The sequence below is a fragment of the Triticum dicoccoides genome, chromosome 3B, assembly GCF_002162155.2.
Source record: "Triticum dicoccoides isolate Atlit2015 ecotype Zavitan chromosome 3B, WEW_v2.0, whole genome shotgun sequence".
Classification (NCBI taxonomy): Eukaryota; Viridiplantae; Streptophyta; class Magnoliopsida; order Poales; family Poaceae; genus Triticum; species Triticum dicoccoides.
Genome location: NC_041385.1, coordinates 80,006,148 through 80,029,775, shown reverse-complemented (window position 1 = coordinate 80,029,775; position 23,628 = coordinate 80,006,148). Strand labels below are relative to the sequence as shown.

At 47.9% G+C, this 23,628-nt stretch overlaps 1 protein-coding gene and 1 pseudogene across 2 annotated transcripts; both read left to right on the top strand.

Moving 5' to 3' along the window:
• Window positions 1–10,089: 10,089 nt before the first annotated feature.
• Window positions 10,090–12,091, top strand: LOC119274857 (annotated as a pseudogene).
• Window positions 12,092–13,778: 1,687 nt separating this feature from the next.
• LOC119274856 (cytochrome P450 704C1-like) lies at window positions 13,779–19,316 on the top strand. 2 transcript variants are annotated; one of them, XM_037555600.1, is made up of 4 exons: window positions 13,779–14,607; window positions 14,682–15,023; window positions 18,532–18,735; window positions 18,842–19,316. In XM_037555600.1, the coding sequence occupies exons 1-4, from the start codon at window positions 13,825–13,827 to the stop codon at window positions 19,034–19,036; spliced, it is 1,524 nt and encodes a 507-aa protein (XP_037411497.1). In that variant the 5' UTR covers window positions 13,779–13,824; the 3' UTR covers window positions 19,037–19,316. The 2 variants fall into 2 exon arrangements, with proteins under 2 accessions (XP_037411497.1, XP_037411496.1); XM_037555599.1 differs by lacking the exons at window positions 18,532–18,735; window positions 18,842–19,316 and adding exons at window positions 16,386–16,589; window positions 16,696–17,660.
• The last annotated feature ends 4,312 nt before the right edge of the window (window positions 19,317–23,628 follow it).

Sequence of the window (23,628 nt, the reverse complement as noted above, 5' to 3'; positions counted from 1 at the left end):
AGGAAGACGACCCTCTCATGAGGCCTGGGGGTAGGGATGAGCTGCCCCTCGTCGGGCAGCCGATGCGCGATATCGCCGGAAAGGTATCCGGCGCTGCGCAGCTTGGTGATGTCCTCCTCCTTGACGGTGGAGGCTAACCATTTACCTCCCGCTCCGGACATATTCGGAGAAGGTCGAGGCGAGATGTGCGAGCTCGGGCGTTGGAGCTTGAGTTCGCGGGGATGGATAAGCAAAGGAGGAAGAAGGCGTAGGTGAGAAGGTGAATCCTTATCCCATATATATAGGCGGACAAAACTATGCGTCCCCCACCAGCCTGGTAAAACTCGCTTATCTCCCAAGCGCCACCATCAATGGCGCGATTGGGTTACCCACGCACGTATTGATGAGAATCCCGGAATAAGGGGAACACGATCTCTGCTTCGACAAGACGTGCCAAGGAAACCGCTTCGCTAAACATGCTGAGGTGGTATAATAATTCAAACAAAGGCCTGGTGGCGGTGTGATGTCACGCCGCGTAATACGTTAGCAGATTGAACTAAGTGTACATTTTATTCTCTCTACGGTGGAATGTGGAATTTATTTTGCAGAGCCGGACACTATCCTGGTGTTCATGATCTTCTCTGGATTATTCAAGGGAGGAACCCGCCTTGCAATGCCGAACATTATGCACGCCGGACTTATCGTCATTGAAGACTGGTTCAGGGGCTACTGAGGGAGTCCTGGACTAGGGGGTGTCCGGACAGCCGGACTATCAATGTCCGCCGGACTCCAAGACTACGAAGATACAAGATTGAAGACTCCGGCTCGTGTCCGGATGGTACTTTACTTGGCGTGGAAGGCAAGCTTGGCAATACGGATATGTAGATCTCCTACCATTATAACCGACTCTGTGTAACCCTAGCCCTCTCCGGTGTCTATATAAATCGGAGGGCTTTAGTCCGTAGGACAACATACATTACAACAATCATACCATAGGCTAGCTTCTAGGGTTTAGCCTCCTTGATCTTGTGGTAGATCTACTCTTGTACTACCCATATCATCAATATTAATCAAGCAGGACGTAGGGTTTTACCTCCATCGAGAGGGCCTGAACCTGGGTAAAAACATCGTGTCCCTCGTCTCCTATTACCATCCGCCTAGACGCACAGTTCGGGACCCCCTACCCGAGATCCACCAGTTTTGACACCGACAGCCACCACCCCGAAATCTGCCACCACGCAGCGAGGTGGCCACACCGACCAGGCCATGACTAGAGTCCACCCCCGCATGCACCCAGCCCGATCTACCCAACCAGGTCCTCCATAGCGTCCACGCCGACGGATATGGCAACCCCGGCGACTAGGGTTTGTGAAACCACCCGAGTAGCCCGAGTCAGGGCCTACAAATTTGGGGGGAGGGGGGTAATTTCACTTCCCTGGCCAAATGGTTCACTTTATATAAGTTTCGTCCAACCATTGCTGCCGTGGATGCACTCTAAAAAAACTCACGCTGTTCAATTTAATTTGTTTTGTACTACTACTACCTCTCTCTCAGTTTACAGAGCGTGCATGTACTCCTAAGTCGTCAATTTGACCAACTTAATATAAGTCATATATTACAAAAAGTATAGCAGTATAAACTTTAGATGTTCTAATTTCAAAAGATATAATTTTTGTGTTATATAGTTTATATTAAGGCGATCAAATTGGCAACCTAGGTATACGCGTAGGACTTGTAAACTGAAACGGAGGTAGTAGCAAAATTTACCTGTCTTCTCTCCCATGCACAAGTAGTACTGATCACCAAGCACCTATTAAATGCGTGACTTATAGCTTACTTAGAGATAATCAATGATTTTTTTTCTTAGACTATGGTATACAAAAGCTCCACTAGAAACTATAATTATCTTAAGTTTATTTTTTATGCGCTTTATTTAATCTAAATAGGTTACTCTTTAGGGGTGTTACTGATGGCCTCCTCTTCGTTTTTCTTTATTGAGAATAAAGAGCAACTAGATTACTCTTTAGGGTGTTGCAATCTCTGAACCTAAGTTCATTCAGGCATGCTGGAACACCAGCAAAATAATGATCTCCGAATCTCCGTGCTTTCTAGCCAGTGCCGCAAGCTCATGTGCCAGGATGTTTTGCTCTCTTCAAATGGCATAGATTTTGTATGATGAGAAGAGCTCCAGTGTAGCTAGGATGATCATAATGACTGGTCAGAGGTACTTCCTCTGTCCCATAATCTAAAAGCATTTTTGACACTACACTAATATAAAAAAACGTTCTTATATTATTATGGTAAGTGAAAGCCCGATTCCGCCCGCGCGACGGCTCCCCGCGCCTGCTCGCCTCTACTTCCCTCTTTTTCATGTTGGAGCGTGCCATTCTCGTCTCCGCGTTACTCATGAGGACATTCTATTACAGTTACACATACGATGCATGTGACCACGCCGCTCAAGCTCTAGAAACACAAGAAGCAACGGTTAGAGTTTGCACACGTCATATCAGGTATTTTCGTACGTCTCTAGCTAGCTAGAAACGCTGATGAGTACAGTATTAATTGAGATTTGGCTTGTAGATAGCCCAAAAGAGAATGAGATTTGGCTCGTGGGGTTGTCTTGTCGACATCAACTATCTGTTCTTGATCATCAGATAGGGTTGTCATGTGCATTCGTCGGTGTCATTGTGTAGTTAGCTCAACCAGCACGCCAAGCAAGCCGATCGATCCATCTGCTATCAATCACGCCACCTGTGTCGAAAGCGAGAACACGGACTACGGCAGAAATCACAGATTTGACCTGAGGCACAAATCAATTCACAAACTGACCTGTTCACGAAAAAATTTCACTCTGCTGACCCTTCGGTGTGGCGCCCGACAGCTGGGCGCCGCACCCTACTATGCAGCGCTTCTCCCTTAGGCGTCGCACATCCTGCCAGCGTGGCAGCCCTGGTCCAGTTGCGGCCCCACACGCACCTGTGCAGCGCCTAAGAGCTAGGCGCCATATTTTGACGTGCAGCGCCTAGCCCTTGGGCGCTGCACAGTGACTTAAGCGCGGCCGCCCCAGCCCGACCAGGCAGTTCTTCGTCTCTCCGCTCTCTGGACAGAGAGCAGCGGCGGCGGCGGCGGCGCCCCCATCTAATCCCCCCACATCCCTCTCAGATCTAAAGATTTGATCCGTGGATTCGATCCCCAATCCATCCTACTAGGTAAACTCTTCCCTTCTCTTTCTTTTGCTCCATAAATTTGTTGCCATTCTAGAGATTTGTCCATGATTTGATGGAATCCTTGATTTGTTTGGTTTGCTCCATTTAGGATGTGTATTCATATTGGTAGTACCGTAGTGTTATTTATTAGTTCACAATATATGATTCTTGTTGTTGAAACCCTAGATATATATGAGATGCCTATTTTTATAGATAACTATGAGATGTTGATTTTTGTAGACATATATGAGAAGTTTGTTTAGATATATATTAGATGTTCAGTTTATTTCAAATATTAGATGTTGAGTTTATTTGAAATATTAGATGTTTAGTTTATTTGAACACATATGACATATTCATTGTGTGAGAAGGAGATGTTGAGATTCTTGTAGTTGAACACATGTTATATGTTTAGTGTATACCGATATTTGAGATGAAGATGAACTTTTATATGTTTATTGTTTGAAATTGTAAGGATGGTTTGGCTTCTGGACGATGTCTACGACGTGCAACACCGGGCCTACATGATGCGCGAGAAGGATAAGGTAATAATGAGTAATCTGAATATTTTGTAAATTTGCCTTTAGTTGAAATTTACATGCCCTAAGATTTGTCATTACTTGTTTTTTGCAGAAGCTTGAACCTCTGAAGATTCGGTATCACGGGGTCTCTGGTCCTGCCATGCCTTACGATGAGCGGTACACACCGTACATCAAGCAGGCAGGACTACTCCCGTGGATTCTGTTGGTCAGCCGGTCCACGCCGAATCTGAACGCTCCACTGGTGTCCGCTCTTGTTGATCGGTGGAGGCCAGAGACCCACAGTTTCCATCTTCGGACCGGGGAGATGACCATGACGCTCGAGGATGTCTCGTTGATCACCGGTCTTGCTATCGACGGAAGGCCTCTATGTATGAGCACCGATTCTGATGGGTGGCGCGAGCAGATGATTGCTCTTATCGGTATGGCTCCTACCGAGGCTGAGGATGATGTAGAGGAGGGAGAAGAGAAGAAGAAGAGGGAAAGGAAGGCAGCCGGAGCTGCTTTCACATGGATTCAAAATAACTTTGCGACGTGCCCTCCGGATGCAACTGATGATGTGATCCAGACACATGCTCGTGTGTATATGTGGTACATTGTGTCGAGGACTTTGTTTCCTGACTCCACTGGCAAGAACGCTCCATGGATGTGGCTGAAGGCGTTGACCGTCTTCGATAGCAAATGGAGCTGGGGTTCAGCGACTCTTGCCTACTTGTACCGACAGGTAGTTGGTCTGTTTTGTGATCAACTCATTTATTAATTAGCAATGCAAGCTTGCTGTCAAGTTAACATTGTTTTTCTTTCATATGTAGCTGGATGATGCGTGTTGCAGGATCACACCTAGTGCAGGCATTGGTGGTAATCTGCTTCTACTTTCTGTATGGAGCTGGGAGCGTCTGCCTGTTGGACGCCCGAAGAGCGTAAGGTTTGATCCTTGGTATGCAGATGAACATGACGAATTACGGCGCCCCACGTGGGCTTACAAGTGGGATATCGTTTCCGAGATGACGAACGATGTCAATCTCATGTACCAAAAGTACATTGCCGAGTTGGACACGATTACGCCTGAGCAGGTAAGGAGGTCATTACTTTAGTCCTTTCTCATGCTTACTTGAAAAATAGTTATCAAATTTGCATTGTTGCCCTGTTTCATAGGTGGAATGGCAGCCATATGGCGCGGGTGAGAGCTTGGGGTACACCGCGGAGTTCCGCCTCAATCTGATGTGCTTGCGGGATAAGGATCTCTGGCTTATGCGGTGCCCATTGATATGCAACTGGGCGGTTGAGTTTCATTTGCCGCATCGTGTGTATCGTCAGTTTGGTCTTTTCCAGCCTCACCCGCCGGATTGGGTGGACACGGATAAAGCACTTCATAGGTAAGAGAGCATGTGTGCGTATTGTCTAATCATCGGGACTCCTTTTATTGTGCTAATGCTTGGTTTTATACCACGCAGGTTGGACAGGAGAAGGCAGCGGAAGATAAAGGACTGGGCCAAGCATCATGCTTCGTATGTTACCCGCTTCCAGCTTTCTGTGGAGCAAGCTCGTAGCACTGCACGCGCCCCGCTTCGTGAGCACAACCAACAAGCTTTTGATAACTACGTACGATGGTTTATTGGAAATACTCGAGTTGAGATATTGCCGCCGGCATATAATGAGGATATTCTTGAAGAACCAGTAAACTATGAGGATCTAGCAAAGGGGAAGTACAACAGAGATGTCAGGAAAGGGCAAGGAGTGCCTGCTGTTCCGGTGATTAACTATGTGGTAAAGTGTTCCGTTCTTTACTTTCCCGTTGACCGTATTACACATGTTTGAATGGCTAACACATTCATTCTTTTTCATCCTTAGCGCACCGAGATCAAGAAAGCAGCTGATGAGAGCCAGTCTATTCTGGAGAAGACACCGGTTGGAACTGGCAATGATGATGGTTCACTACGAGCATTCCTCAAGGTACATATCGCATTCACTATGAGAGCCAGTCTATGTTGCGAAGTTTGATATGTTACACACTTGTTCATGTTACAGCGTCAGGCCAAGAAGTTAAGGCGGTTATCGAACTTACTCGGTTGCCGTGATCCTGAATATGAATCACCATCTGCCTCTAGGTCTGGTACACCATCAGACCCCGCATCTCACCATGAGGGGGACGATGTGAGTTCCTCCTATGCTTATATGGATGATGAGGGTCCAAATCACATACTCATACACACATAGCACATATACTTGTCCAAATCACATAGGGTCTCACATAGTTATACACGGAAATATTAGTCCCCTAACATAGTCATACACACATAGTCATACACACATAGGGTCTCCATGTAGTTTCTTCTTCTTGCTCTCTTCTTCTTCTTTTTCTTCTCCCTCCTCGCACCACCAAGGGGTCTCACCTTCCCCCTCCGTGTCCTCCACCCCCTTCATTGTTTCCATACCTACGAAAATGGCAATATAATAGTTAGTCACACAATACAAAATGACAACACAAGCATTGAGCCAAAAGAACAAGATCATAGTAAGACACATACGGCAATGGTCCATTGAGCCAAGAGAACATTCCTCCACTACGGCCTCTACCACCACCACCACGGCCTCTACCACCACCACCACCACGGCCTCTACCAGCACCGCGTCCAAGACCATCACCACGACCTCTACCACCACCACGGCCAGAACCATCACCACGGCCAAGACCTTCACCACGGCCAAGACCTTCACCACGGCCTCTACCACCACCACGACCTCTTCTAAGACCAAGTTGACTCCCTCTTTGTTGCCTAGTTCCTCGTTGACTTGTTTGATTTGAGTGGTTTGGCACTCCACCACTTGTTTGACTTGGTTGGCTATCCCTTGGTTCACTTGGTTGGCTATCATTTGCTTGGCTTGTGCTTGAACCATTTTTATTTGATCTCTTTCTTGGTTTGGGACAAGTTCTTGTGTTGTGTCCCCCATTAGTGCAGCCCCCACAACGGGATTCCTCACGAGGCTCTTGGAATTGGCCGGTGCTGTATTCTCCACCGCCACCACGGCCCCATCCGTCCATGTCACCTCTAAGACGCTTAGTCTTACGTCTTCCCCGGCTAACGACCTTCAATTCCGGGTCCGGCCATAGTTGAACTCCATGATACTCCGGCCATTGTGATTGGTCCAAGTATGGCTGGAACCGTGGAGTCCATGTCTTCTTTACCGTCATGATTGAGAACTTGGACTCCCTCACGGTTAGAGGGTGATTGACGTCCACATTCCTAACCCGGGATGCGTTTAACAAGTGCGAGCATGGGAGATGAAGCAAAGACGGCCTCATGCAGCTGCAATCACACCGTGTTAGGGAGACCTTGAAATCCCGGCCTCCGTGTTGGCGGCCATCATTTGTGGTTCCTCCGGGCTCTTTCACCTCATACTTCCACTCGTTGTCGTCATATAGAACAGCTTCTTCGGAGTCTGCCTTTCGTGATTGAAATTCCAACCATTCTTCAACCTTTGGTGGGAAATTGTACTTGTGCTTATCCTTGTTCTCACCAGCAATTTGCTTATCAGTCTCCATTGAGTGCTTCAAAAAGTATTCATTCATCTTGCCAAATGTGTATTGAACTATTGCCGTCACGGGTAATGCACGTACACCCTTGAGCACCTTATTGAAGCATTCTGCCATATTGCTTGTCATTTGACCGTATCTCCGGCCATCTTCATCGAAAGCACGTGCCCACATATTCCTTTCAGCAATGTTCTTATTGAGAAACTCCTGACCGTCGGGGTCAAGTTTCTTGTGTCTGAGCAATGCATTGAACAATGTGGAAAACCGCTTGTTGGTGAAAGCGAGACAACAATCCTGAAGATCATCGGCCAACTCCTTGATACCACATGCCCTATAGAAGTTTGCACAAAAGTGCCTCATGCACCATCGATGATGCAACTTTCTATGTCCGGGAATGTCAATCACCACCGCATTTAGAATTCCAGCATGGCGATCCGATATGACACAAATTTCCCTTTCAGCCGGTAATACCCTTGTTCTTAGTTGACGCAAGAACCACTCCCAGTTATCATTGTTCTCCACCTCAACCAAAGCGAAAGCCAAAGGCAACACCCGGTTATTGGCATCACTTGCTATTGCAACCAATAAAGTGCCCTTGTATTGTCCGGTCAAGAACGTGCCATCAATGGCGATGACGGGCCGACAATGCTCAAAAGCCCTCACGCATTGCTCAAAGGCCCAAAATGCACGGCCAAATACTCGGACGGTCCTCCCGTTATGAATCAAAGTTTGGTGCCCATGAGGCTCAACTACGTGAACCATGCCTGGGTTTGTGACGGCCATAGCTAACAACAACCTAGGGAGTCGGTTGTATGCTTCCTCCCAATTGCCATACAACATCTTGAATGCGGCTTGCTTCGCCTTCCATGCCTTGCCGTACTTCACCTTGTAATGAAAGATGGCTTTCACAAGGTCAATGACACTCTTGATGCTCATTATTGGAAGTGTGGATATTTGATTGGACAGCCTGTAAGCAATGAACTCGGACATGAGTTGTCTGTGTTGTTGGTGCACAAGCTTGCCATCCGCATTCTTGTGCCGGCACATGTGAGTTGGTAGACAACTCACTATGCGTCAAGTGGGACCTCCTTTCCATGGCCTTGCACGCACAATCCATGGACATGTTGGCACTTCACATTTGACCGTGTAACGCACATTAACATCCGAGTTGGCCACTTTATGTGGACGATAATGTGTAACCGAGTAGTTTTCGAGCCACATCTTCAATTCCAAGAAGGATTGAAACTCACAACCGGGATATATCCCGTTCTTGCCGTCTTCCAAATCACGGTGAGAACTTGGCCTAGCTCCAAGAGATATGCATTTGCCACCATCCACAACGGCTTCATCCGCGAGACTAAGATCCTTGAACAATGGTGTCTTGTGATCCCGCCCGAATACCTTCTTGAATGCTTCGGCCTCCTTCGGCGTGAACCCCTCCTCATCAACTTCTTCATCGGGACCATCGTCATCCGAGTCCGATGCATATGCACGGGAAAAAGGGATGGATTGGTCCATTGTCTCTTGCACATGATATTGGTCGAGATCACCCACATTGTTGTCATGTAGGTCAACTTCGTTGTCATCCTCCTCGTACTCATCATTCTCCTCTTCAAAACCTTCATTTTGGTTGTTTGGAGTCGGGCTCAATGTTGGCCAATCTTGTTGCGTGAATTGAGGTTCACTCATTTGATCTTGGTTCATGGGTGGGGGAGTGCTAGCAACCAACGGGGAGGGGTTCCGGTTTAAGTCTAAATTCAAAGTAGACTCAACCTTCTTGGAGACAAATAACTCAAGAGCCTTGTCTAGAGATTCGGCAACCGTCTCCTTGTATGCAACCCAACGTTGCTCGGAGTTCACACGCATTGTCTTCCAACGGATGTGCATTCCCAAACCAACATTATGCCTTCCCTCGAACTCAACAACGTCACTTGGGTCCATCCAATTCAAATCTTTCCTCACTTGTTCCAAAAGCTCCGCATATCTAGGACTACTCTCAAACACCATGTCAAGCTCATTCGGGTCCGTCTCAACATTGCCTTTCAAAAAGGCCTCTCTATCCACATGATGAACATAAACACATGTTCTCCCCATCCCTACAATAATCAAAAACACACATATATCAAGTAAATACTTAAGAAAAATATTTGCACACATATGCCCTAACATATAAAACAACCATAACCATAGCATAACCCTAACACCAACATCAAACACACATAACCCTAACCCTAGCATACTATGGAAGCTTAACCAACCCAAGTTAGCAAAGAAACATAACATCATTCAACACAAATTTGCAAATCCAAGTCAAAACTAGGGTTTCCCCCAAACTAGCAAGATTTGAGCAAGATTACCTTAAGGGAGGGGTTGGCTTCGAAATCCACGGTCAAATACTCCGGATTTGCAAGATTTGAGAAGGATTTGAGAGGGGGGAGAGGGGAAGAGAGGCGGGCCGCAAGCCTTAGGGTTTGGGTGGGGTGGGGGTGTGTGGGGTGGGGGTGGGAGGGGAGAGAGGGTGGGGCCAGCCCAAGTGGAACACAGACTGTGCAGCGCCCACGAGCTAGGCGCTGCACATTACAAGTGTGGCGCCTAAGACTTAGGCGCTGCACAGGTGCGTGTGGGGCCGCAACTGGACCAGGGCTGCCACGCTGGCAGCAGGTGTAACGCCTAAGGCTGAGGCGCTGTATAGTAGTGTGCGGCGCCCAGCTGTCGGGCGTCACACGAAAGGGTCAGCAGAGTGAATTTTTTTTGAAAGCAGGTCAGTTTGTGAATTGATTTGTGCCTCAGGTCAAATCTGTGATTTGTGCCACGGACTACTACACCAGGTGCCAAGTGCTCGACAAGAATGTAATTAAGATTCCTCAATCCGCACGGCGCACTACAGCAGCACCATCCGTGACCCAGCGGCCAGCGCTAGCTGTTTCACGGCAATGGATTCACCGCTGCTGCTGGCCGCGCTGTCGTCGCTCCTCCTCCTCCTAGCCCTGTACCTGGCGCTCGGCAAGAGGCGCCGGAGCTACCCGCCCGTGGCCGGCACCGTGCTCCACCAGCTGCTCAACTGGGGCCGCCTGCCGGAGTACCTGACGGAGCTCTCCCGCAGGTACCGCACCTTCCGCATGCTCACCCCAACCTGCAACTACGTCTACACCGTCGACCCGGCCAACGTCGAGTACATCCTCCGGACCAACTTCGCCAACTACGTCAAGGGGGCCATGACCCATGAGGTGATGGAGGACCTCCTCGGCGATGGGATTTTCGGCGTCGACGGCACCAAGTGGCGGCACCAGCGGAAGGTCGCCAGCTTCGAGTTCAGCACCCGAATGCTCCGCGACTACAGCAGCGGCGTGTTCCGCGACATGGCTACCCAGCTCGCGGGCATCGTGGCCGCCGCCTCGGCTGCCGGGGAGAGGTTGAGCATGGAGGATCTGTTCACGCGCTCCACGCTGGACTCCATTTTCAAGATTGGGTTCGGGGTCAATCTCGGCGCGCTCTCCGGGTCCAACTCCAACTCCAACCAGGAGGGCGCGGCGTTCGCCAGGGCGTTCGACGACGCCAGCGAGCAGGTGCTGTACCGCTTCTTCGACCCGCTGTGGAAGGCCAAGAGGCTCCTCAACGTCTTGTCGGAGGCGGCCATGAAGCGGTGGGTGCGCACCATCAATGACTTCGTCTACGCCGTCATCGACAAGAAGATCGAGCAGATGGGCAGAGATGGACAAGAATTCGTACGTGAGCTTTCTTGATTTTGCAGCAAATTAGTCGTGATCGTGACATTTGTTGATTTGGCAGGCCAAGAAACAGGACATACTGTCGAGGTTCCTGCTGGAGAGGGAGAAAGACCCGGGCTGCTTCGACAACAAGTACCTACGGGACATCATACTCAACTTCATGATAGCCGGCCGCGACACCACGGCGGGGACGCTCTCCTGGTTCCTCTACGACCTGTGCAGAGACCAGCGCATCCAGGACAAGGTCGCGAGGGAGGTGCGGGAGGCCACCACCGGCGACCACCAGGACGTGGGCGGCGTGCAAGAGTTCACGGCGTGCCTAACCGAAGACGCCATCGGCAGCATGCACTACCTCCACGCCGCGCTCACGGAGACCCTCCGGCTGTACCCGGCGGTGCCCAGCGTGAGTTGACCGACCTCATCCGCATGGAGCATTTGCGTTGCCATTTTGCGCACCGTACAGTACGCAAAGGAGATTATGGGTTGTTGCATCGCAGGACGTCAAGTGCTGCTTCTCGGATGACACGTTGCCGGACGGGCACGTCGTGAGGAGAGGGGACACGGTGAACTACCAGCCGTACGCGATGGGCCGCATGAAGTTACTGTGGGGTGACGCCGCCGAGGAGTTCAGGCCGGAGAGGTGGCTCGACGACGACGGTGTGTTCGTCCCCGAGAGCCCCTACAAATTCACGGCTTTCCAGGTGAGCAAGTGTCTACCAAATCATCACAAAAAAAAAATATACGACCTGGTCCAGAATTCCATATCCATTCATGTGACGTGTGTTTGTGTATTTTTTGTCCCCTTGTTGAACCTAACAGGCGGGGCCTCGGATCTGCTTAGGAAAGGAGTTCGCTTACCGGCAGATAAAGATATTTGCGGCAGTTCTTCTCTACCTCTTCAAGTTTGAGATGTGGGAGCGCGACCCGCGGTGGGGTATCGTCCGATGCTCACGCTCAAAATGGTCGGCCCGCTCTATGTTCGTGCGTCGCCCCGGCCATCAACCGGGAACTAGCATGGTGAGTGTATGCGCGTGTATATGAGCGCTTGCATATGTACTGTGTTAAAAAAATCGGGAACTAGCATGCCGGCTACTATAAGAACTAGAAGATGCCCTGCACGTTGCTGCGGAACCATTTCCGACAATCATTTTGTTATATAAAGAATCAGCAACAAATAAAAAGATACTAATATAAACTCTATGGGTTATGTAATCTAGTAAAATGTTCACAAAAATTAAGCGATGATTCAGAACATGTTGAAACACAATGTATATGCAAAAATTAATTCCACAGCCAATGACTCAATAACAACACTAACTATCAGACTTGCATATGAACAACTGATTGTACTCTCTAAATCCATAAAGCTGGTTGTGCTTCTGAATGACATGAGTGAAGCACCGAAGATAGTAGTGGACTAATTCTCAGGAGGAAAAATGTGGCAAAATGGCTTCTATGCCGACGGCTGCCCTCGGCATATCACCGTCGTCTTTGATTTCCTTGGCATCTAGCCAGATGGTCGTCAGCATACGTGAAAACGCTGAAGGTTTTTCGTAGCCGTCGGCAATTTTTTTTTGACTCTACCGTTCGTTTGATAGCGTTGGGACACGCCAACAGCAAATCCCTCGGCATATCTCCCCACATGGCAGCAACTCCAAGATTCAAAATAAATTAGTGAGCATGTGCTTAAAAATTAATAATCATCTGAATGACATTACCAGAATCTGCTTAAAAATATGATAACGAAATTGTGTGCATGCATGCCTGCCTGGACACGTAACAACGCGCAAAAAGGAAGTCCTGGAATGCTCGTCTGGGCTGCAGTAAATCGCTGCTCCAAAACGGGCAAGTTGAGTTGTGTGCGTCATTTAGAATGATTGAGACTAAGCATAAGCCCAACAACCGTGATTAGCGAAGCATTTTCTGCCGCGAGGCGACGTATCGGGCGACTAGGGTTTCTGTTGTCCCTCCGCCGGCCGCCTCCTCGGCGGCAGCATGGTGGCCGTCGTCTGTGCTGCCCTTAGGTCGGCGGGGTCCTGTGGTATGCGATGGCTGGTTGTAGGTGGCCGTTTAGCGATCTTTCATGGCGCAAGCCGTGCCTGGTTTTGTCTTTCAGAGTTTTCTGTCGGAGTCACAGTTGTCCTGTCTGGCCGTAGGTTGCTGAGTTTTTGGCGCAGATCTTCTTGCAGCTTCACCCGTCCGCTATGGTATGGGTTGAGTCGACGATTGCCTGCGGCGAAGTCGGAGTTGTTTGCTCATAGTGTAGGGATGGCGATTCCGCTTGCATCACTGCTCCTCGCGCCTTCTCGTCTCTTCTTCCCTCTTTTTCTCGTTGGAGCGCGTCATCCTCGTCTCCGCGGCACTTAAAGTTACACACACGATTCCCATGACTAGAGTTTGCACACGTCAACTCAAAGTATCAGGAATTTTCGTCTCTAGAAACGCTTCCAAGCCCTGACGAGAGATGAGTGTTAAATTTGGCTTGTAGCCCTGAAGAAAACGAGTTTTGGCTTGCGGAGTTTCCTTATCGACATCAACTAATGATCGTCTTGATGCAGGGTTACAATCCACAAACAGTAAACATTTTGGATTTTTCAGAGGTTTTATGTTGTTTGTTTCGTCTCACCAAACTTTGATGTTCATTCGTCGGCGTCATTTTGGATGTTTCGTCTCGCCGATGTGCTAATGATCGTCTTGGACACGTGTGTTGAGAAGGGGAAAACGGACACACCAGGTGGCAAGTGCTCGTTAAATAACGAGAACGATATGGCTTCCTCAGTCCACACACACGCACGGCGCACTCAGCACCTTACGTGACCCAGCGCGGTCTCACGGCCATGGATTCGCCGCTTCTGGTGGCCGCGCTGTCGTCGCTGCTGCTCCTCCTAGCCCTGTACCTGCTCGGCGGCAAGAGGCGGCGCCGGAGCTACCCGCCCGTGGCCGGCACCATGCTCCAGCAGCTGCTTCACTGGGGCCGGCTGCCGGAGTACATGACGGAGCTCTCCCGCAGGTACCGCACCTTCCGCATGCTCACCCTGACCTGCAACTGGGTCTACACCGTCGACCCGGCCAACGTGGAGCACATCCTCCGGACCAACTTCGCCAACTACGGCAAGGGGCCGATGACCCACGGCGTGCTGGAGGACCTCCTCGGCGACGGGATCTTCAACGTCGACGACGCCAAGTGGCGGCACCAGCGGAAGGTCGCCAGCTTTGAGTTCACCACCCGGGCGCTCCGCGAGTACAGCAGCGGCGTGTTCCGCGACGTGGCCGCCGAGCTCGCGGGCATCGTGGCCGCCGCCGCCGCGGCCGGGGAGAGGCTGGACATGGAGAATCTGTTCATGCGGTCGACGCTGGACTCGATTTTCACGGTTGGGTTCGGGGTCAACCTCGGCGCGCTCTCCGGATCCAACAAGAAGGGCGCGGCGTTCGCCAGGGCGTTCGACGACGCCAGCGAGCAGGTGCTGTACCGGTTCCTGGACCCGCTGTGGAAGGCCAAGAGGCTCCTCGGCGTCTTGTCAGAGGCGGCCATGAAGCGGTCGGTGCGCACCATCAATGACTTCGTGTACGCCGTCATCGACAAGAAGATCGAGCAGATGGGTAGAAATCAACAGGAATTCGTACGTGAGCTTTAGTTCCTCTTCCAGCATGAGATTGGTTGCATCCCGATATGTGACATTTGTTGATTTGGCAGGCCAAGAAAGAGGACATACTGTCGAGATTCTTGCTGGAGAGGGAGAAAGATCCCGGCTGCTTCGACAATAAGTACCTACGGGACATCATACTCAACTTCGTGATCGCCGGCCGCGACACCACGGCGGGGACGCTGTCGTGGTTCCTCTACGTGCTGTGCAGAGACCAGCGCATCCAGGACAAGATCGCGCGGGAGGTGCGGGAGGCCACCACCGGCGACCACCAGGACGTGGGCGGCGTGCAAGAGTTCGTGGCGCGCCTGACTGAAGACGCCATCGGCAGCATGCACTACCTCCACGCCGCGCTCACGGAGACCCTCCGTCTGTACCCGGCGGTGCCCGTCGTGAGCATTTGCGTTGCCATTTTGTGTCACGACCGGGGAAATGATTAAGGAGTACACCCAGGGGCGGAGCTGGAGCAAATGTTACCCGATGCACCGCTTTAATAAGGCGTAAAATTTTCAAACAACTTTCTATTGAATAAAGGTTTGTTTAACAACTTCTAGCACATATTATAGGACATAATAGAAGGCGATGTGTAAAAAAATATGTAGCAATCAAAATGCTCACTATAATGATAAAATGAGAGACAAAATTACCTGAAAATGGATGTCTTGCATTTCCAAATTCCAGAATACATCATTGGACAACAAGGTTGAGTAACCTACAAGATAAAAATAGAATTGAACTTTCTAGTCGAACATAATAAAATGCTAGGATGAAAGTACTTAAATGACTAAAAACCTGTAAATTACCTTTAGTACATCCTACACCTCCGAGCGACGAAATATTCAACAACTTGAGCATTGCTGGCCTTTTTCATTCATTCTTTCAATTTTCTCTTCCCCGGATCATATTGAATCCTCTCTCCCCAAATTATGTTTTCCAAAACATCTTGTGATGGCGCTTTTCTTTTGAGAAGAAACTTCTCAATATTATCTGCATATAACAAATACAAATTACATATGAGAGATAAAAAATGAGAGTGGATTTAATCTATCAGCCGCAAGTTTATAAGCCTAAAAAATGCTCCAAGTTTTGCCAATACATAGGGATTTAATCTATCAGCTGCAAGTTTATACACGTAACTTTTGCAACTTGCAATTCGTAGAAAGATTTAGAAAAGGTAGGGCAAGGACACTACCAGAATTGGGGTTCCTTCCTATCCAATCTATAGACAGAACGGAAGATCTCTCGGACAGGTCGCCGAATTGCAGAGAGCAGGAGGGCCAGCCGAAGACGAAATTGCGACGTGCGGTAGGTGTCGCGCGGAACTCAAGTGTGGCTGTGGTGCTGCGGCCTGCGGCGTCCGACGTCGCCGGTTCGCTGCCGCCTGTGTACGCGAGGCGTATATAGGTCGTATGGATCGATTGATTTCACGGCCGCTTGGTACGCGCACGTACGTCTACACGGGAAACTGATCGATCGATTGATTACAGCGTGCGTACGTGACTTGGGCTGGGGAACAAACAGCAGGTGCGTGTGTGCGTGGCCTGTATTGGCCCATTGCGGAGGCGTGCGTGCGTGAAGTCTGGACACCCTGATGCACTGATGTTGGGCCAACCTGATGCACAGGGCCTTTTTAGGTGGTAGGTAGCACTAAAAAATTAGATGGGCCCGTATTCCTGTGCATCAGGGTCAGCCCAATGGGCTCCGCCCCTGAGTACACCATTAACTATATTTTGGGGTTGTTGCATTGCTTGCAGGATGTCAAGTGCTGCTTCTCGAATGACACATTGCCGGACGGGCACGCCGTGAGGAGAGGGGACATGGTGAACTACCAGCCCTACGCGATGGGCCGGATGAAGTTCCTGTGGGGCGACGACGCCGAGGAGTTCAGGCCGGAGAGGTGGCACGACGACGACGGCGTGTTTGTCCCGGAGAGCCCCTACAAGTTCACCGCTTTCCAGGTAACTAAATCATTACAAAGGAGAAACAAGTATGTGTGTATGTGATCGAAAATTCCCAAGTATGTTCATGTGATGTGTATGTTTGTCCTCTTGTTGAATCTAACAGGCGGGGCCTCGGATCTGCTTGGGAAAGGAGTTCGCCTACAGGCAGATGAAGATATTTGCAGTTGTTCTTCTCTACTTTTTCAGGTTTGAGATGTGGGAGCGCAACTTCACGGTGGGGTACCGCCCGATGCTCACGCTAAAAATGGATGGCCCGCTCTATGTTCGTGCGTCGCCCCGGCGATCTACCAGGAACTAGCGTGCTTGCTACTATAAGAAGTCCAGTCTCCAAAACGTTTGGATGTTCCCCTGTTCCGTTGTGATGAGCACTGATAATATGACTAGTGGCAGCACTAACATAAACTCTAGCAGGGTTGCCGTATGGTTCTGTCTTTTACCACAGCCGTCGATAGCAAGACTGGTGGGACAAGAATGCACTCTGGCAAAATCCTCAACTGTCTTTTACACTGCTTTTTTCCACTAGTAAGCTTGCACGTGCAATGCACGTCTTATTCGAGTTTAAAATTTGAATATGAACATGTTTAAATTTTAATCCACATATAGCTACTTTAAATTCCTTGCATATATACTATGCCAGTTTAAATCAAGGTAGGATCCAGTACTTTGCAAATTGCGAACTTGCCTAAAGCTTAATTATATTGAGATTAAACCCATTGACATAAATTTCTCTCCTGATAAGTCAATGCATACCTATTTAATTTCATACGCTTATAGGTGGACACAAGATCAGCATCAAAGGCAATCTACCCCTTACTGATCTTACGCACACATATGAGCTCTCAAAATTCTGGATTTCGCTGTCATCTATCATATCACTACAATCTAAACACCATGAAGAAAGAGATAATGCCAAGGCAACAATTATTCGTATCTTGCATGGCTTGGGTCCTTACAAGGCTACTTCCTTTCAGCTCGAGTCCATGGGTGCTAAGCCAACCAATTCATCAAGCAAAACCTGCATTTTCATGTGCTTCCACAAAATGCAATGCAAACTTAGCGGTGATCATTAAGGGCAACCTAAAAAGGAAAAGATAAAAATTAAAATATAAGGAAGCGAGCCCTTACTCTACAACCAGGGGAGGTACTCAGAGCATTGGCAATATTTTCGTTACAGGAATAAAAAACTTCAAGATATGAAATCAACATCAATTATGCCCTGGTCCGTAAAGCTTTTGATATGCCAGTAAGCGTGCACGTGAAATTCACGTGTGTCTAGATAAAATATCCTTTTATTTTGCGGGGAGTATAGATAGAATATTCAATTGTAAAAATCAAAAATATTACCAACGAATGTGCATTTGAGGTTTCAGAAAAGCTATAACTAATAAAATTTATACTTTGTAGTACTGCCAAAGTTTATTTCATTCATTTCCTGACTGATGACAATACGAGTCATCCATTCTCTGCCAAAGTTGTATTTGCGCGACTCTCAAAAAAAAGTTTCTGCAGTTTTGGCATGCGGTACCCTGAATTTATTGCATACATGCAGCTCTCCACTTATGCCTACTGCATAGTATATCCATTTTATCACTGTTCGCCATAATTTAGTTTTAGTAACTCCACTGTTAAATGTGAAGTTAACCAGCATGGATTTTTTTACATAAGAGAGATTCTGCATCTAGCTTCAGCCTTCGGCTCAGTTACAGATTAATAACAGTACCAGCGCATCAAGGACAAGATCGCGCGGGAGGTGCACTACATCCAGGACAAGACGCCATCGGCAGCATGCACTACCTCCACGCCGCGCTCACGGAGACCCTCCGTCTGTACCCGGCGGTGCCCGTCGTGAGCATTTGCGTTGCCATTTTGTGTCACGACCGGGGAAATGATTAAGGAGTACACCATTAACTATATTTTGGGGTTGTTGCATTGCTTGCAGGATGTCAAGTGCTGCTTCTCGGATGACACATTGCCCGACGGGCACGCCGTGAGGAGAGGGGACATGGTGAACTACCACCCCTACACCATGGGCCGGATGAATTTCCTGTGGGGCGACGACGCCGAGGAGTTCAGGCTGGAGAGGTGGCACGACGACGACGGCGTGTTTGTCCCGGAGAGCCCCTACAAGTTCACCGCTTTCCAGGTAACTAAATCAGTACAAAGGAGAAACAAGTATGTGTGTATGTGACCGAAAATTCCCAAGTATGTTCATGTGATGTGTATGTTTGTCCTCTTGTTGAATCTAACAGGCGGGGCCTCGGATCTGCTTGGGAAAGAAGTTCGCCTACAGGCAGATGAAGATATTTGCAGCTGTTCTTCTCTACTTCTTCAGGTTTGAGATGTGGGAGCACAACTCCACGGTGGGGTACCGCCCGATGCTCACGCTAAAAATGGAGGGCCCGCTCTATGTTCGTGCGTCGCCCCGGCGATCTACCAGGAACTAGCGTGCTTGCTACTATGAGAAGTCCAGTCTCCAAAACGTTTGGATGTTCCCCTGTTCCGTTGTGATGAGCACTGATAATATGACTAGTGGCAGCACTAACATAAACTCTAGCAGGGTTGCCGTATGGTTCTGTCTTTTACCACAGCCGTCGATAGGAAGACTGGTGGGACAAGAATGCACTCTGGCAAAATCCCCAACTGTCTTTTACACTGCTTTTTTTTTTCATAATGCTGCCGCAGCGCGTAAGAAGAGAAATATGATTAAAAGACACTCTTGGACGACACGGGGGTATGGAAGGAGGGAAATGAGCTTGAGGGACATATTGTGTTACTTTCGTCAGTTGTTCACGTCATCCGAGATGCAGGATAGTGTGCTGGACAAGGTGCCCGTCATCCGAGATGCAGAATAGTGTGCTGGACAAGGTGCCCCATAAGACTGGTCATAATGGGGAGTATCACATATTAATATGCATATCATGCATATGATACTAGTGTATGATACTATATCTATAATGCATAGTATCATAGATTAGTATCATAAATGGTCTCATTTATTACCATGCATGATAGATAGTAGCATCACATTTATTATATTACGGTATCCACCTGTGTTACTATAACCATCTCTCTCTTCTTTAATTCCCTGCCACATAAGCATGTTTGTGAGTCTCAAATGCATGATACTACTTATGTTACCCCACTATGGCCAGCCTAAGGTTTTGAGAGCCATGAATGAAATTCGAATTGCCCCTTTTACGCACGAGGAAGTGAAAAATGCATTGTTTATTATTGGGGATTTCAAGGCGCCTGGACCGATGGTCTGCATGCCATATTTTATAAACGGTTTTGGCATCTTTTGGGAAAAGATTTGATCGATGAAGTTTTTAATGCAGTGAATACATACACAATTCCGGAAGGTTGGAATAACACGATAATTGTGATGATTCCCAAAACAAGACACGATAATTGTAATGATTCCCAAAACAAAATCACCTAAGAAGGTTACTCAATTCCGTCCCATTAGTCTTTGTAATGTCGTTTACAAAGTTACCTAAAAAAATGCTTGCTGCAAGAATGAAAAATATCCCGCCAGATATTATTTCACCCACTCAAAGTGCATTTTTTGGTTGATTACGGATAATTGTTTGGTTGCGTATGAAAGTTTTCACACTATCAAAAAAAGGAGACAAAGTAAGACCGGCTTATGCGCGGTGAAACTTGTTATGCATAAGGTGTATACGTATGAGCGTGTTAAGTGGGATTTTCTTGAAAAGATCATGTTCAAGTTGGGGTTTCATAGAAATTGGGTTCAGATAATCATGGCTTATGTTTGGTGGTGAGATATCGCGTCAGATTTGACCCCGAGGAAAATGAGCAATTTATTCCTTCAAGGGGCTTGCGTCGGGGTGATCCCCTTGTCCCCGTATCTCTTTCTTTTGTGCACTAAGAGTCCGGAATGGAGTGGAGAACTTAAAGGAGTTCAGGTTTGTAGAGATGTGCCAGCAATATCTAATCTCCTTTTCGTTGATGATTCCTTGATCTTAATGCAAGCTACGACTGGCAATGCTATTAGTTCGAGACAAATTCTATCTGATTATAGCAAGGCATCGGGGCAATTAGTGAGTGACAATAAGTCGAGTATTTTCTTTAGCCCGAGTTGTTTCCTTGGAGTGACATCTTCCTCCTTCTCCTCTCCCATAGATTCTCTCCTCCTCTCCTGAAGTCCCCCCCCCCATCTATCTCTTTAGTTACATGAATCATAGTCCCATCAACACCTACTACAACCTCAACCCTCTTACCACTCATTCTTTTACAAGTTACAGAGATGTCACATTCTTATACTCTAAACTCTCAAAGCTATTGCTATTCATAGTAAAAAAAACTAAGCCTTGATCTTCAAAACTATGCCTCTTACTTCCCGCCGTGCTCTCTAGGATGGCAGCATAGGCGACCTGGCGACTAAGTAACTCGCTGCCACTATTTGGGGGAGTGGGAACCCCAAACTTGACATGCTTGGCACACACACCATGAACAGCAGCACGCTCCACTTGTTCCTGTCTGTACATTCTTTTCCAGCGGCCCCATTTTGATTTAGCTCCAGCTTCATCAAAGTTCAGCCAGGAAGCATTCCCGGCTAAACCAGCAAGGATGCCTGTTGAGCCACCATCAACCGGCAAAACCTTTGCCGCAACCAGAGGTAGGATGCCCTGGTCAGCCTCCTTTGTCGTAGTTTACCTGGCATCATGAGCCACAGCTAGCATCACTGACTTGTTCTGGTTAACATCACCTGCAACATGTTTGTGAGCGAACACAACAGCAGCAGTGCAAGTCTCATGGTCTTGAACAGTTAGCAATGCACCCAAATGCACGTCAATAGCATCTTTGGCCATTTGATGCCTGCCTGCATCAGCTAATGCATCTGGCTGCATGTACCCAGGTACACTCTCGGCCAGCAGCACAACCGGACGTGCCCTCATATGTCTCCAATGTATCTATAATTTTGATTGTTCCATGCTATTATCCTATCCATCTTGGATGTTTTTATATGCACTGTTACACTGTTTTATATCATTTTTGGCACTAACCTATTAACCTAGTGCCAAGTGCTAGTTGCTATTTTTTTCTTGTTTTTGTCTTTATAGAAAATCAATACCAAATGGAACGAAACTTTTTTAGGATTTTTCTTGCACCAGAAGACACCCAGGAACCTTCGGTAGGAGGTCAGATGGGCCACCAGTTGGCGACAAGCTCGGAGGGCCCGCCACAGGGGGGGGGGCAGGCTTGTGGCCCCCCCTGATGCTCCTCTAACCCTAATCCTTGCTCTATAAATACCCAAATATTCCCTCCCCGTATACTAGAGGGCACACCAAAAATACTCTTCCGCCACTGCAAGCTTCTGTACTCGTGTGATCCCATCTAGGGCCTTTTCCGGCACTCCGTCAGAGGGGGATTCGATCACGGAGGGCTTCTACATCAACCTTGCTGCCCTTTCAATGATGTGTGAGTAATTTACCACAGACATACGTTTCATAGCTAGTAGCTAGATGTCTTCATCTCTCTCATTGATCTTCAATACAATGTTCTCCTCAATGTTCTTGGACATGTAATCTTCTTTTGTGGTGCGTTTGTTGAGATCCGATGAATTGTGGATTTATGATCATATTATCTATGAATATTATTTGCGTCTTCTTTGAACTCTTTTATGCATGATTAAGATAGCTTTGTATTTCTCTCTGATATATTGATTTGGTTTGGCCAACTAGATTGGTTTTTCTTGGAATGGGAGAGGTGCTTTGTAGTGGGTCCAATCTGGCGGTACTCATACCCAGTGACAGAAGGGGACACGACACATATTTGTATTGTTGCCACTAAAGATAAAAAGGCGGGGTTTATTCATATTGATTGGATCTATCCCTCTACATCATATCATCTTGCTTAAGGCGTTACTCCGTTCTTGTTAACTTAATACACTAGATGCATGAGTTGCGCCACCAAGGAGCGTTTTCTGCCGCCGATCGAGGAAAGAGTGGTTTTGTGTAGCTTGAGCTACATGGTACCCCTTATCTTAGCCATCCATTTTTGCTTCACGATCCATGCAGGCACATTTCTCATTTTTGTTTCTCGCAAACGAAACAACGTATAAACTTCAAACATTGCAGGACAACAAAACATTCTAATTACCACGTGGGAAAAAACTTTCGAATTTTTTCATGCATTTAAAATTCTAAATTTTATTTTTTTAATCAAAAAAGTCCTCATTTTGTATATTTATGTTGGTCCAAAAAATCTCAAAGTCTTTTAGCACATTGAAGCTGTAAAGTTTGTTTGATCTGCAAAGTTTGAAGTCCATATGTTCTTTCATTTGAGAGAAACAAAAAAGAGAAATCTTCTTGTTGCAAGTTAGTTGAAGAGTACAGATCTCAAAGCAATGTTGAAGGGCTGAAGATAAGGTTCCATGTAGCTCGACCTATAGAGGAACTTTACCTTATGATCAAGTGCGCCATTAATTATGCTTGGGAGTTGTTGCGTTGCAGGATGTCAAGTGGTGCTTCTCGGATGACATGTTGCCGTGAGGAGAGGGGACATGCTGAACTACCAGCCCTACGCGATGGGCAGGATGAAGTTCCTGTGGGGCGACGACGCCGAGGAGTTCAGGCCGGAGAGGTGGCTCGACGATGGCGGCGTGTTCGTCCCAGAGATCCCCTACAAGTTCACTGCTTTCCAGGTGAGTGAGCGAAACACATATCTAAATCATCATCGTTTGGAGTATATCCATTCATCTGACGTGTGTGTACGTTTGTCCTCTTGTTGAACATAGGTGGGGCCTCGAATCTTCTTGGGAAAGAAGTTCGCCTACAGGCAGATGAAGATATTTGTGGCTGCTCTTCTCTATCTCTTCAGGTTTGAGATGTGAGAGCACAACTGGACCGTGGGGTACCGCCCAATGCTCACGCTCAAAATGGACGGACCGCTCTATGTTTGTGTGTCACCCCGGCGATCTACCGGGAACTAGCTTGCTTGCTACTATAAGAAGTCCTTCGTCCTTCGTAACGACCGTTGATATTATAAGGCTAGAGGGACAAAAATGCACTCC

Bases quoted from the DNA above. Each gene is read 5' to 3' on its own strand.
- LOC119274856 (XM_037555600.1), top strand. From the start codon at position 13,825: ATGGATTCGCCGCTTCTGGTGGCCGCGCTGTCGTCGCTGCTGCTCCTC. The intron at 14,608-14,681 runs GTACGTGAGCTT...TTGATTTGGCAG, and splicing joins GTAGAAATCAACAGGAATTC to GCCAAGAAAGAGGACATACT. The intron at 18,736-18,841 runs GTAACTAAATCA...TGAATCTAACAG, and splicing joins ACAAGTTCACCGCTTTCCAG to GCGGGGCCTCGGATCTGCTT.